General features: G+C 34.0%; 2 protein-coding genes across 2 annotated transcripts; both read left to right on the forward strand.

The window, feature by feature from the left end:
• The first annotated feature begins 955 nt into the window (after positions 1-955).
• Positions 956-5,575, forward strand: LOC106103776 (UDP-glucuronosyltransferase 2B19-like). The gene is made up of 5 exons (XM_013283650.1): positions 956-964; positions 3,028-3,873; positions 4,188-4,410; positions 4,716-4,935; positions 5,250-5,575. The coding sequence occupies exons 1-5, from the start codon at positions 956-958 to the stop codon at positions 5,536-5,538; spliced, it is 1,587 nt and encodes a 528-aa protein (XP_013139104.1). The 3' UTR covers positions 5,539-5,575.
• A 5,648-nt stretch (positions 5,576-11,223) lies between these two features.
• Positions 11,224-14,403, forward strand: LOC106104006 (UDP-glucuronosyltransferase 2B14-like). The gene is made up of 4 exons (XM_013283944.1): positions 11,224-12,088; positions 12,271-12,493; positions 13,041-13,260; positions 14,082-14,403. Exons 1-4 carry the CDS (start codon positions 11,267-11,269, stop codon positions 14,368-14,370), a joined length of 1,554 nt encoding a protein of 517 aa, XP_013139398.1. The 5' UTR covers positions 11,224-11,266; the 3' UTR covers positions 14,371-14,403.
• Positions 14,404-14,686: the final 283 nt, after the last annotated feature.

Raw genomic sequence — 14,686 nt, forward strand, 5'->3', positions numbered from 1 at the left:
AACAAACTTACTAATATTGTAAATGCAGAAGTTGAGATGAATGATTGTTCGATTTTGTGGATAATTCCCAACCGTCACCACTCTCTGTCCCCACGTGGAGATAGATGATAATAGAAAGTTTCATTTGTCCCACCTTTTAGGACGAGTAGACGGTTGGAACTTATTTTATTTTAAAACGATTCCATCTGTCACCTCATTGGCGATTTTGGGACTAAATGGAGGGACGGTTGAATGTTTATTCTCACGAGGGGACAGAGCGGGGTGACGGTTGGGAATAATCCGATTTTGGAGCCTAAACGGCTGTACGGATCTCTATGTAATTTGGCATAGACAGAGGTTAGTCTGGAAGAGCACATAGGTTACTTTAGGTTTTTAATGCCACGCGTACAGTCGTTATAAGACAACATGTGTATAATTTCTTATTTCCATTAAATTTATACGTTTAATATGATACCAATTGTATCATACAAGACACAAAGACTACATTGTCCTTGAAAATAATAGATATACGTCACATGGAAATTAATATCACAACTACAATATTACTATAAGTAAATTAATGTTATGTAAATAAATAAATCAAATCCATTAAATCTAATTAAATGTAAAATAGTTAATATGAATGCATCCAGGGGAACTTTAATAATAAGCGGACGCACACCTTTGACTAAACTATCGCACAACTGATGTGCGATTGTCGATTGTTTCGCAGCCAATTCAACTGTTTTGCACAAGTAAAAATCGAGTAGTGTGCGCACCTCCATATAAGCTCATAGGAATCAAAGCGAGAGTAAACAATTGTGCGATAGTTGAGTCAAATTAACAAAAACTTTATAAATACTATGAATGTATTGACAAGATTTTTAAATTAAAACATAGGTACCACTGCTATATTCTGGACAGGCCATAAGCTGTATTTTTTTGTGCCTATACGACGTTAGCCATTTTTACGGTGATGGTAATGGTGACAGGAACTCGAACGAAAAATTGAGATCAGATTTTTAGCATATAAAACCAAAATGAACTGTCAATAATTTCAAATGGCATTTTCAATTTAGTGAAACATTAAAAAACCCAACTATAGACTTGTCCAGTATATAGCCGTTTAACTTTAAGTTAACTCAGAGTTAACTTATAAACTTGTGAATCAAATCCGACACCTTCAAGTCCAACCAATGTATAACTTTCATTTAAGTTAAGGATTCACTCGTAATCGTATTATTTAAGACTTGTAAATATCTTTATAGCTAATATTAATTGTTAATTTGTTAAATCTTGTTAAGGAGAGACGGTCTAACTTAATATTTAATATGAAATGTAAGGGAATGTGAACAATTTATTGGGAAATAAATATTAAATGCATCTTAGAATTGTGTTTTAATTTCCATTTTGAATCGACTTTTAAAATAACGCGGTAAACGTCTAAGACATGTTTGGGCAACCTTTAGCATGTTGAGGGCCAAACTTTAGCAAATACATTCGCGAGCTGCAACATAAAGGATTTGATGTATGCCACCTCACTGTCACTCCCTGAGTACCTAACGTATTTTTTTTATTTTTTCCAAATATCTTGCGGGCGGGATCATATCTTACAGCTAGCAGGGTACGGCCCGAGGGCCGGTTGTTTCCCATATATGCTCTTAGAGATAATATGCGCTTAGAATGTCATCAGATGATAAGATTTCCGTTTTTTTTTAACAGTACAATTTGTTTTTTTCTTATCGTTATAAGTCTATATTACATAAGGACATTACTGGTAACTGCCACTATTGACTTATCTCCTAGCCTTGTCACTAGCATGTAGGGTTGTCACGTATGTGCTCTGAAATTATGGACTTTAATGCATGGTTTGTTAACGATGGCCTATTTTTATGTTCGATTTGTTATATGTTTGTTCACCACCAATGCGAAACAGCACCGGTTTTTGTTATTTTTTTAAGGCTCTTAGTTTTAATAAATACACGATCACCATGAATGGTTAAATTAACAAGTCGCCGACCAACTATGACATAAAACAAACAAGTTTTCGTGACAAGACATTTTTTTATTTAAATAAAATCTTGTTGTAACATTGTTATCTTAACATTGCATAATCTATACTATTATAATAAAGCGTAAACACACAATTCTTTGTTGCCTAAGATGTCAGCAATTACAGCATATTTTTGAATAATCCTTTTTTTCAATAAAAAGCCCTACACTTACGTCACGCTTTAGGTTATATATTTTCACGCCATTAAACTTAGGGGGTAAATATTTTGGATTGAATCTTTCCCATAGGTCTCTTGACCATAAGTTGCTGCCAACATCAAGGAAGCAAGATTGTCAAGGTTTGTCATGTCATGTCATTTTGACATTTGTTATTGATAATTTGACACATGGAAACAAAAAAATAAAATTTTCATAATTTTATGCGATGTCGAATGGGAACAGCTAATCATAAATAGTGGTAGCTAAGTATTATACAAGGTAGTTCTTGTCAAAACGTTGACGTACTGTCGAATCTAATTAAAATGGGAAATTGTAGACATTTCACTACCTGAAAGTGTCATTTGTTCTCTACTAGTTTTCGCCCGCGTCTCCATCCGCGTTGAATTAAAAAGAAACAAATGTAAGTAGCCTAAGGATTCTTACACCCTGCTCTAGATTTTTGCCAAATTTTATCGTGACCCGCTCCGCAGTTTAACAAACACCGAGGACATTTACGTTATTAAATTGATGATACAAATATGATGATTAGCAAAACCCGAATTCCGCAGTCCTGTCTTCTATAAATCCGACCTTGTGTTTTGTCTAAAATAACCTAAAACTCGATTACTATATTTTTCGTAAAGAGTAGGTATGACATTATTTAAATCTTTCTACAAATAGCAACTGTAGGGGTATACATTTAACAAAGAGCTTCTCCGATAGTAAATATTACAGAGATTGGCATCATTTGATAACCACAACATAAAATACGACAATCATTCTTATTTTGCTAACTTCAAATGTATAAATAAAATACTCATGAATTAATCTCGTTAGTTCACACTCAGCATCTGTCATCTAACCATGACACCTATAGTGTTGTATTTTATATTTCTTTTATTTCCGTATATCGAATCAGCTCGTATTCTGGCGGTGTTTCCATTTCCTTCTATAAGTCATCAAGTGGTCTTCCGCCCTCTCACACATGAGTTAGCAAGACGAGGACATGACGTTACAGTTATTACAACCGATCCAGCCTTCCCGAAAGGACAAGCCCCAAAAACCTTAACAGAAATCGACATCCACGATCTGTCATATTCAAGATGGAATAAACTTCTTTCAAACATAGGTGACGGAGTTATAGATTTTACAAAACTCCAAGATATGATGAAAACATTCATATTTTCCGTATACGAAGAACAAGTGAAAACGGAAAGTGTACAGAAGTTGTTAACAGACAAAAATGAACATTTCGATTTGTTACTAGTCGAAGCCAGTTTGAGATGTACGCTGGGATTTTCGCACGTATTCAAGGCTCCTGTGATTCAAATCAGTTCTTTTGGTGCGTTTGTTGACAATCATCATATAATGGGTACACCAATTCATCCATTACTTTACCCGTCAATATTCAGAGATAGATTTTACAATTTGACATTGTGGGAGAAAATAATACAATTAAAGAAGGAATGGGATTTATGGAGATTGGTTGCAAATCATGACATGGATGATGAGTTATACAAGAGATTATTTGGTCCGGATATTCCATCGCTTGATGAGTTATACAACAATGTACAAATGTTGTTCTTGAACATGCATCCCATTTGGGAGAACAATCGTCCAGTGCCTCCTGGAGTTATATATATGGGTGGACTTCATCAGAACCCGGAAAAAGAATTGCCTAAGGTATTTATTTCGTAAATTCTAATAATAATTCGTTAACTTATCTAACATTAATTTTTAACAAAATATTAAAAATAGTTCAAAATGAAATTTTCAATCTTACTCTTATTCCAAAATTGTATGTATTATATAAGGTTTCGAGTAACAGTCAGACAGCATATTGGAATGAAACTAAAATCAGTAGAAAACGGGACGTTTTCTATTTTAAATGTTATAAATTGACCACTTTTAGCTGTGATAATCGCTATCTGAGTGAAGAGCATCTCTTTAGAAAATATTTGCTGTATAATTTAATTGAATCAAATAGTTTGTTACAGGATTTAAAGTCGTACCTCGATTCCTCTAAGAATGGAGTTATTTACTTTAGTCTTGGCACAAACGTCAAACCATCAAATCTGCCATCGAGGAAGTTAGAGGCAATTTTAAATGTATTCACAAGATTACCTTATGATGAGTTGTGGAAATGGGACAATAATGATTTACCAGGTAGACCACGTAATATAAAAATATCAAAATGGCTCCCACAGTCTGATTTACTGAGTAAGTATACATTGAACAAATACAACGTTTTCTTCACACAAGAAGAACAATAAAATTAAATAGTCGCATTGCTTCCTCATTTAATCTTAAGAATATTTTAAATGCGAAAGTTGACATGGATGGATGTTTGTTAGAGTTTGCAGCCTAAATTGCTGAACAGATCTCAAAGGATTTTGGCATAGACGCGGTGGATCGTGTGGAAGAACACATATAGGCATATAGCATATGTGTTCTTCCACACTATCCTTTAAACTGTTTGATCACATAGAGTCAATAAGTTATAATGTTAAGATATTTTGTTTCAGGACATCCGAAAATAAAATTGTTCATAACTCAAGGTGGTCTACAGTCAACAGACGAGGCGATAACTGCTGGAGTACCACTCATTGGTATACCAATGCTGGGTGACCAGTGGTATAACGTCGAGAAATATATTCACCACAAAATTGGAGCGAAGCTTGATATGGATGACCTGACGGAAGACAAGTTAGAAGCCGCAATAGTAAATGTTATTAACGACAAAAGGTATGGTTGCATATTTTAATGCACTTTTATTTCAGAATACCAAATCAGTTACGAAAGAAAATAAAATAAAAATGTAGTTAAGTGCTTTTGTTGAGCCTTCGCGGGTGAGACGATCAAAAATTCAAAACTAGCCTAAAAGGTATTGATTTTTACGAACGAACTAGTGCTTTAATAACACGTTAATGCCCTAAAATATATCACGACATTCTTTCATTGAGCACATGTTTGCACCGATAATTCTTTTTGTACTTGTTTTGGTAGTGGAATGTATGTTTAATTTGTTAATTTTTGTAATAATTTTGTATTTTTTGCAGCTATCGTGAGAACATATTGCGACTGCGCAGTATAATGAGAGACCAGCCACAGAGTCCGCTAGAGCGCGCTGTGTGGTGGACAGAGCACGTGCTGCGTCACGGCGGCGCGCGTCACTTGAGGAGTCCGGCCGCCAACATCTCATTAACTCAATATCTAGAATTAGAACTTGTATTTACTCTAGCTATTATATTAATAATCTTACTTTTTGTTATATGCGTAATACTTAAATCTATTTGGCGATTTTTACGCTTTAAGTTGCACCCCGAAAATAAAAGTAAAAAATGTTGAGTTAGTCTTTAATCTATACTATTATAATAAAGCGTAAACACACACTTCTTGTTACCTAAGATGTCAGCAATTACAGCATATTTTGGAATAATTCTTTCTTTAATAAAAAGCCCTATGCTTATGTCACGCTTTAGGCTATATATTTTTACTTAGAGGGTAAATATTTTAGATAAAAACCCTAATGTGGAAAAGACACCATGAGTTGCTGCCAACACCAAGGAAGCAAAATTGCCAAGGTTTGTCATGTCATTTTGACATTTGCTATTGATAATTTGACAAATGTAAACAATGAAATAAAATTTTCATAATTCCATGCGGATAAAGCCGCACGGGAACAGCTAATAGTCAGTATTTGTGAAATAGTAATTTTAGGTAACTAGTAATGTTATAATAGTAGGAAATTGTAACTGCCAAACTCGGTCGTTGGATGCATTTTTAATATGTTAAGCAGGGAGGCTAAATAATTTCTATCTATTTAACTTATGAACATTAAAATTAACCCAATATACGTTTATAATGTTTCTGACAATAGAGTTAATGATTTCTTTACTTTATGTAGTTGAACATTTTTTAACGTAAAATTGTGTTGCGATAAAATTATTTTAAAAACAATTTACTGCATCATTCCCAGTCGACTACTTTTCTTGCAGATAAAAGAATTTTTACACAGAACTTTAATTTTAAACTTCTCTCTCGTAGATAACACTTGGAATGTATCTCGCTGCAGATGTAATTTAATTTAAAATTGTTTAATGCTGCATTTATAGTTTGTATTTTACCGTTTTATATATCTAACTAATTGTCGCCCGCGACTCCGTCAGTTTGCCGTGATAAAAACAAAAGTAAGTAGCCTATGTGTTCTTAAATATGACGCTCTACATCTGTGCGAAATTTTATTGAGATCCGTTCAGCTGTGTAGGCTACAAAATATAACAAACATCTATCCATACAAACTTTCATATGTATAATATGAAGAGTATTTCCCGTTAGAACTATCAGCCTACCAATTAATCGACCCAATGGGCCAATAGGAAATACACAATCTAGCGTTTATTTCCGTGAAAAAAAATTAAAAATCAAGTCTAGTCCGTCTAAGCTTCATTTTAATCAGTCGATTAAAATTATATGAGCTAAGTTGTCTATTATTTCTGCTTATCCTTTCCGTTTATCACTGCAAAATTTCTCAAATTTTGGATATAGATAAAACCAAATACGTGTATGAGGAGCAGGACAAATGGAAAACGGAGGCTTTCGCACGAGCGCTTTTATAACGCGCATCTAAAAAGAATGAAAGCATTTCGATGTATCTGTTCTTACGGCAGTGCAACTGCGACACTTTTTTGTCACGCAGTTTTATTTTAACACGCTCACTGGGTAACAGGCCGATATCGGCCTGACGCGGTATTTAAGCTGGTGCGGACGAAGAAAACTATGTCCCTCTCGCTAGTGCGAAATGATTATAGGTGTACCTTACATAATATGTATACATTATGTTTAATGTTATTAATCTATCCTAGTGCTGGTGGGTCTAGAAAGACCTGCCACGCACTGGCGGAAATAACTTTAGGAGCGCATTTTGACTCGCAGCGGCACAAGGTGAAGAATTATGATTTTACTTTCCGCAGTAAACGTGTAAGCTCTGGACGAACGGAACAAGAGTGTCTTTAAAGCGTTCTAGAATCTAGAGTCCAACACCACGTTTTAAAACGATATCATGTTTGGTCAACATTTTCCTACATTTGGAAAAGTGCATGGAATTTTGTTCAAGAAGAAATTGCGTATTTAACTTACAAAGAAAAAGCCTGTGTTGTTATTCTGGAATCCACCCTGTTAAAGCACCCCTTAACAAGTCGAGAGAGAACTTTGTACGACATTGTTCCGAATTCCATAATTCCAGTAGAATTAGTCTGCTCCTCAGAAGAGGCGATATTTTATGCAAATTCGACTGTGAAGCTTTTTGTTAACATTTCCTTGCACTGTGAAATGATCTAACATTTAAGTAAGTTTTTTCCGCAAGATTTACACTGAACTAGGATTTTTTTTAATCTACTTATTAAATGGAAAATTCATCATCATTCATGTAGAAAGTTAAAAATAATGAGTAAATTATAAAATTGTATTTAAAAGTCAGAGGCGACAGTTAGTTCAAGCTGTCGCCTCTGACGCCTCTGCACGAAACATAAAAAAGACTTTGTTCTACATTTATCTCAAACAGCGACATCCGATGTGTCGTTCTGATACGTTTTCAACAAACATCCATCCATTTATCTAAACTTTCGCTTTTATAATATTTGTAAAACAAAAAATGCACTAAAAACAAAACAAAATACACCAAAAACAAAATATTCTCAAAAAAACAGTACACTAAAAAGTAACGAAATAATTCCTTGAAAATAGTAAACCTACCTTATTGTAACTGTTATGTCTATATTGTACAATTATTTTTACTTTGATGTCCGTGTCAGCCAAGGTATCCAGAGATATTTCTACGTAAGGGTTTCCACATTTTTACCATAACAATTGACAATTGAAAGTATAGTAACAATTAAGTAATGAATCTACATTGACTGACACCGACATCAAAGTAATAATAATTGTACAATATAGACATAACAGTTACAATAAGGTAGGTTTACTATTTTCAAGGAATTATTTCGTTACTTTTTAGTGTACTGTTTTTTTGAGAATATTTTGTTTTTGGTGTATTTTGTTTTGTTTTTAGTGCATTTTGTTTTGTTTTTAGTGTATTTTGTTTGGAAGTCGGTTTTGTTTTTTTTTATTTTGTTTATTTATATCTATCTCTTGATAATATAAAAATCATGGACAAGCGTAGTTTATTGTGTCCAGACATATTTATGTTCTGTACTAATAAATGTGATTCCAGCCACATTTGTTCGAGATTTAATAATCCAAAACTACAATATTATTGGCGCGAATAAATACGTATTGTTAACACTCAATGAATTTTATACGCTTCGCAAAATATAAATCGAACGTGTTCTTTTAAATAAGGACCTGCAATTACCATTATATGATGTTAAATTTTATTGAGAAGAAAAGTTAACTGAGACCTCGGTTAATTACGTGACCGGATTGGACCTGTCTATACGTAAATATACCCCACAACATACCACAGGTATTTCAATTTTCAAATGTACTTTTGACGTTCTTCCGGTGAAAGAAACCATCATATTGCAACTATGTATTTGGAAATACAGAAGTAAAAATGCAACGACATATGGGAAGTCAACTCTACTGGGCCAGCGTGGTGAGACCTATCTGGGACAGATGTAGTTGTAATTAAATTTTAAATATACAGAGGTGCTTTTTCATTTTGTTAATGATTCGCCATTTGCTGCAAGCAAAGGTAACACCTTAGGTAAAGATAGTATAAATTATTCGAGATCTAGATTGAGAGGGTCCTTCGAATGTGTCCAGTCTTATGTAACAGGCGATCACAACGAAAACGAGCATTAGCTAACAGTTTTACACAAGATTCGCTGACAATTTATTAACTTTCATTTATTTTCCCATTTAAATATAAATTAGTGTATTGTTAAAGTGAATTGGTTTGTACATTTTCCAATGGATTGAACATTTCGTCGCGCAAACTGCTAAAATTAAATGGCACTGCAATTTACAGAGTACTGAATAATCCTCGTTTAATGAATGAACAGAAAATAAAGTAAAACGCTGGCCTACGTGCTCAGCACGATTTGTGAGATTTCAGTTCCCATATCATCTTAAATGCAATAGTTACAGACCAAAAACATAATTTAGTTTATAAAGTAACTTTATTGCTATAACAGTTATTAGCAATTCATGTTTCTGGTGCACAAAGTCAAAAACTATTTTCTGTTTGTTAGATTTTCTTTGGAAAAAATACACATCAAAACTTTAAACAATAGTGATTAGCAAAACTTTCTTATCCAAGCTTCTCGTGAGGTTAATTAAAAAAGTTTAGAAATCTTCAGAACACAATGATCTGATAAACCCACATCGGAAGTCTGCCCACAAGATATTGCGAACGGCAGCTGCTCTCGAAAAGAAAAATATCAACTTAAAAAGATGTGCCATTTACTTAGTTTCTTTAGTGGTTTGACGAACAAGAACTAAAACTTATCTATCGAATTATCTTGTAGATATTTTATAGAAGAATTCGATTATTTTCTTGTTATGTAAACTTCCTTGTCTGTTGGCATTATCACAATAATGATATTGAAAATGATACATCATCTTCCTTACATTATCATCGTCCCTTAGGGTCAACGACCTGGTTATCAATCTCCAGATAACTATCATACGTCATCTCAGTCATCACACCCTTCTATATCACATCACCTTACACGCAATCCATACATCTCTTTATAGGTCTACCTCTACCCCCCCATCCCGGAACCTTCGTCTATGTCACTAAAGGATGGCCACCGAGGGGGTTTTAGTAGGTCAAATCCTGCATAACCCTGCCTTCCCCCCAGGATGCAAGGTATCTTTTGTACATTTCTCCCCTGACACCAAAAAAAAAACGGTTTACCTCTACCGGTGTACTTTCAAACTCATATTTACTTTCTATGAAATGATAGGCTCGCTTCTAAAAAGACCTATGTCGTGATAGTTTAGAAATACCGCCGTGGACAGACAGTTTCACAACGCGGATGTGTGGGGCAGAAATAGCGCGAAAACCGCATGAATTTCTCTATCACTGAGGCTACTTTCAAACTTCCTCTAATATAAATGACAGTGACATGATAAAAATAATTATACTGTCTAGACGAAGTTATCACAAAACTACACAACGTGTTTACGATACAATATCATGCACAGATTTTTAAACTAGACGTGATCATTGTTACTCAACAATTGCTAAGATTATGAAATGAACGAAGATAAAAAATCAAGTTGTACATCATAAAGAATACAGAAGTGTTTAAATATTGCTGACAAATAATGACATTGCGTAACTATACAAATATTATAAAAAGAAAAGATTTGCATTTTTGTATGTATTGGAATAGCTCAAAAACTACTAGACCCGATTACAAAAATTCTTTCACCATTAAAAAGCTACGTTATCAGTGAGTAACAGGCTCTATTTTATATTATTTTATAATTACATGTGGGCGAGGTCGAGAGAAACACTATAATTTTGTATAACTTATAAAAACATCATGTTGGCTAGCTCAAAATCTTCTAAAGTAGTGATTCTAAATCTACATAAAAAATTGGAGTGTCTTTATGTAATAGAAAAAAAATCCCGATTTCGCGAACTTGATACATTTGAGTTACTGATAACGAAAATGTTAGAGGAAGTCATCGGAAAACCTGCAAACGGGTTATTCGGTCGTTTATAATTTACCTAGGCAATTAGTCGACTGTTTACGACTTGCCTAGAGTCCCGACTATTTGTAAACAAGATTATAAGTTAGTCATAATTTTATTAAATTCAACTCATAACAAAGATTAATTAATGAAAAAAAATCATGAAAGATCTTATTTAATAATTCATAAATGCACAAATGTTTGTTTTATTATAGAGCAAATTTTCTTTATTTGGAGCATTTATTAAAATAGCCAGACATTTTTGTAAATTACAAATTCATTAAATTTACCGTAACATAGGTTGTAGAATAGTAATAACATATCAAGTTTATTTTTTGCAAGTCACCTTAAAATCAAGTTTATATTAACGCGTTTAGCTTGATCATTCACAAATTGTCTGTAAATAACGATGGTGTCTAAATCGGTGATTTGTTTATTGTGTTTTACAATATCATGGACAGAATCAGCTCGAATATTAGCGATGTTTCCGACTCCATCAATCAGTCATCAAGTGGTATTTCGTCCTCTGACACAAGAGTTGGCGAGACGTGGACACGAAGTCATAGTTATCACACCAGACCCAACATTTCCCAAAGGACAAACACCTCAGAATTTTACTGAAATCGATTTACATGATATCTCATATTCAAAATTCAAGAAACTAATGGGAAGACTTAAAGACGTTACCAGAGATGTCATAGAACAAGTAAAAGTGATCATAGAATCAAACAACGCCATTTTTGAAGAGCAAATGAGAACAGAAAGTGTTCAAGAAATATTAAAATACAAAGAAGATTACTTTGACTTGATACTTGTAGAAGCATGTGTGAGACCAACTATTGGATTGTCATATGTTTTCAAAGCTCCAGTTATTCAAGTAAGTTCTTTCGGTGCAGTGATGGACAATCATGATATAATGGGATCTCCAACACATCCAATTTTATATCCGAGTATGGTTAGAGATAGATTATACAATCTAACGTTATGGGACAAATTGACGCAGTTAAGAAAAGAATTCGTGTCAGCAATGTATACGATTAATCGAGAAGTAGATAATGAAGTACTGAAGAGAGTATTCGGAAAGAATATCCCACCTATTGACAAATTGTATGATAACGTTGCAATGTTATTTCTGAACTTTCATCCTATTTGGGACAGCAACCGTCCCGTGCCTCCAGGTGTTATTTATATGGGAGGATTGCACCAGAATCCACAAAAAGAATTACCCAAGGTAAGATGCAAAGGTTATTAAAATATTCTTCGTTTTTTGTTTTATGACCCCGGTCGCGCAGATCTGCGGCAACCATCAACCAAGGTCGAAATGAAAATATCTTTTTGTGTCGGATTACTAACCTATTAATGTCCAATAAAAGTCGAGTATAGTTAATCGTATTACATTAAACGTTATTTCAGGATCTGAAGTCATATCTAGACACTTCAAAGAACGGAGTTCTTTACTTTAGTTTGGGCACAAACGTGGGACCTTCAGATATACCATCAGAGAAATTGAAAGTCATTATAAAAGTGTTCTCACAGCTGCCATACGATGTACTGTGGAAATGGGACAACGATGAGCTGCCTGGTAGATCAAGTAACATTAAAATATCAAAATGGCTTCCACAATCTGATTTATTGAGTAAGTTTTGTTTTATGGCATTTAAAAGGGTGATAACAAAAATTGTGAAGTACATAGTAGTAATTATTTTTTTTGTTTTGTAAGTTTCATTGTGGTCTGTGGGACAGGGGTCTGGTGATTATGTACATAGGGCGCCACCCTAGTTTGGAGACCAGTCCCCTGCCCAAAGGGAAAATCAATAAAGCATATATTTTTAATATGTATAATCATCGAATGTTTAATTTAATCTTACCTATCTGGTAATATTTGTCTTGAATGATTTACAAATATTTAAAGTCATTGTTCCATATCAAATTTAAATAGAAATACAGAAACTATATCTTAATCATACTAATACTAATATAATAAATGCAAATGTTTAGATGGATGAATGGATGTTTGTTAGAGTTTGTAGTCTAAACTGCTAAAAGGATCTCGATAAAATTTAGCATAGATGTAGAGGATATTCCGAAATAACATATAGGCTACTAACTTTCGTATTTTTATCCCAAGCGGATGGAGTCGCGAACGTAAGGTAGTTGTGTTACAATTTTATGTTTCATTTCAGGACATCCAAACATTAAATTATTTATAACACAAGGAGGTCTACAATCAACAGACGAGGCGATCACAGCTGGTGTGCCAGTTATTGGCATACCAATGTTGGGCGATCAGTGGTTCAATGCTGAAAAATACGTTCACTTTAAAATAGGACTTAAACTGGACATTAATACTTTAACAGAAGAACAATTGCATGACGCTATAAAATCTGTTCTTAAAGACAATAGGTAAGATAAGATAAATTATTGTTACGACCGTGAGGGATAGAGTAAAACAGTTTGATAATTTCTTCTTAAATTTATTCACGACTTACAGAAATAGGGATTCACTACACTCACACAGTTGTCCGTTCACACAAGAAGTTTGCGGGCATCTTTGCGGGCATTGCGGGCACAGATTCAGTAACACAGAGCAGTTTACGACACAACAATGACACTATCATTTGCACCTCACTTCGCGGTCACTTAATCTTCTTCGTAATTCGCTTAGGACTTCCTCTTCACAGTTCACTTTCTACCGTAAGACTCCCGAGTCACGTCTGACTTCCCTTATATACCCCGAATTTCGATCTTCCTTTCGTTATTCATTTGTTATTTTATTCCAGAACTTTCTCGATAGTCTGAATTACATAAATTTCATATTGGAACATTCTAGAAGCCGTTTCGGATATTCCAGACATCTTTTCGCGAACGTCATTTCCGCTACTCGCTGCGATCGAAAACTCTGGAAACAGCTTCTGTCTTATAAAAAGGCTGTTCGTACATAATAAAAACATTTTGATTAACGTCGACGTTTTCTTATCAATATGGATTGATAATTTGATGCAACCTACACATATATTTGAAGATATTCTAAGATATGAAGTCTACCAATTCTCACGGGGCCAGTGTTACGCGTTAACTTAGTGTAGCTTAGTGTAACTCAGTCCCGTTAGTGGGGAACTTTTATTAACAGTAGAGTTTAAAGTGTGAGGGAACAAATGAGTAAACGGCCACGTAATTGGGGTGATAGTAGTTTTTAGATTACTTCAATTTGTATATTATTCCAGCTATCGTAAGAACATAGTTCGACTGCGCAGTATAATGAGTGACCAGCCACAAAGTCCGCTAGAGCGCGCCGTGTGGTGGACAGAGCACGTGTTACGTCACGGCGGCGCGCGTCACTTGAGGAGTCCGGCCGCTAACATCTCAATAACTCAATATTTAGAATTAGAACTTGTATTCGTTGTTTTTAGTGTATTTTTACTCTCTGCTTTTGTCCTCGTTGTAGTTACTAAGACGATTTGGAATATTTTAAATGTAAAATTACCAACTGTAATTAAAATCAAAAAGTTTTAAAGACTGATTATTCTATCATTACATTAGCTAAATAAAAACTCAATTATTGTCATGTATCTAAATGTGATATTATTGTTATTAAACATTAAAGTTCAGTTTAAGAATAAACAGAATTTCAAAAGTATTTACTATTTTTTTTCATGGGTTCCCATAGTCATAAAGCGTAAATCTTCTTATGAAAACACCCTTTCTATTATTATATTTCTAGAAACGTATCAAAATCCGTAGCCTAGTTTTAAAGATCTAAACATAAGAACAATCAGCGGGAAGCGACTTTATTTTATAGTTTGTAATGATAACTACAAAAAACTCCATA

This window comes from Papilio polytes, unplaced genomic scaffold, assembly GCF_000836215.1.
Source record: "Papilio polytes unplaced genomic scaffold, Ppol_1.0 DF824270.1, whole genome shotgun sequence".
Taxonomy (NCBI): domain Eukaryota; kingdom Metazoa; phylum Arthropoda; class Insecta; order Lepidoptera; family Papilionidae; genus Papilio; species Papilio polytes.

Coding starts and splice junctions, on each gene's coding strand:
- LOC106103776 (XM_013283650.1), top strand. Junction 4,411..4,715: donor CCCACAGTCTGATTTACTGA/GTAAGTATACAT, acceptor ATTTTGTTTCAG/GACATCCGAAAATAAAATTG. Junction 4,936..5,249: donor AATGTTATTAACGACAAAAG/GTATGGTTGCAT, acceptor TATTTTTTGCAG/CTATCGTGAGAACATATTGC.
- LOC106104006 (XM_013283944.1), top strand. CDS start 11,267: ATGGTGTCTAAATCGGTGATTTGTTTATTGTGTTTTACAATATCATGG. Junction 12,494..13,040: donor TCCACAATCTGATTTATTGA/GTAAGTTTTGTT, acceptor GTTTCATTTCAG/GACATCCAAACATTAAATTA. Junction 13,261..14,081: donor TCTGTTCTTAAAGACAATAG/GTAAGATAAGAT, acceptor ATATTATTCCAG/CTATCGTAAGAACATAGTTC.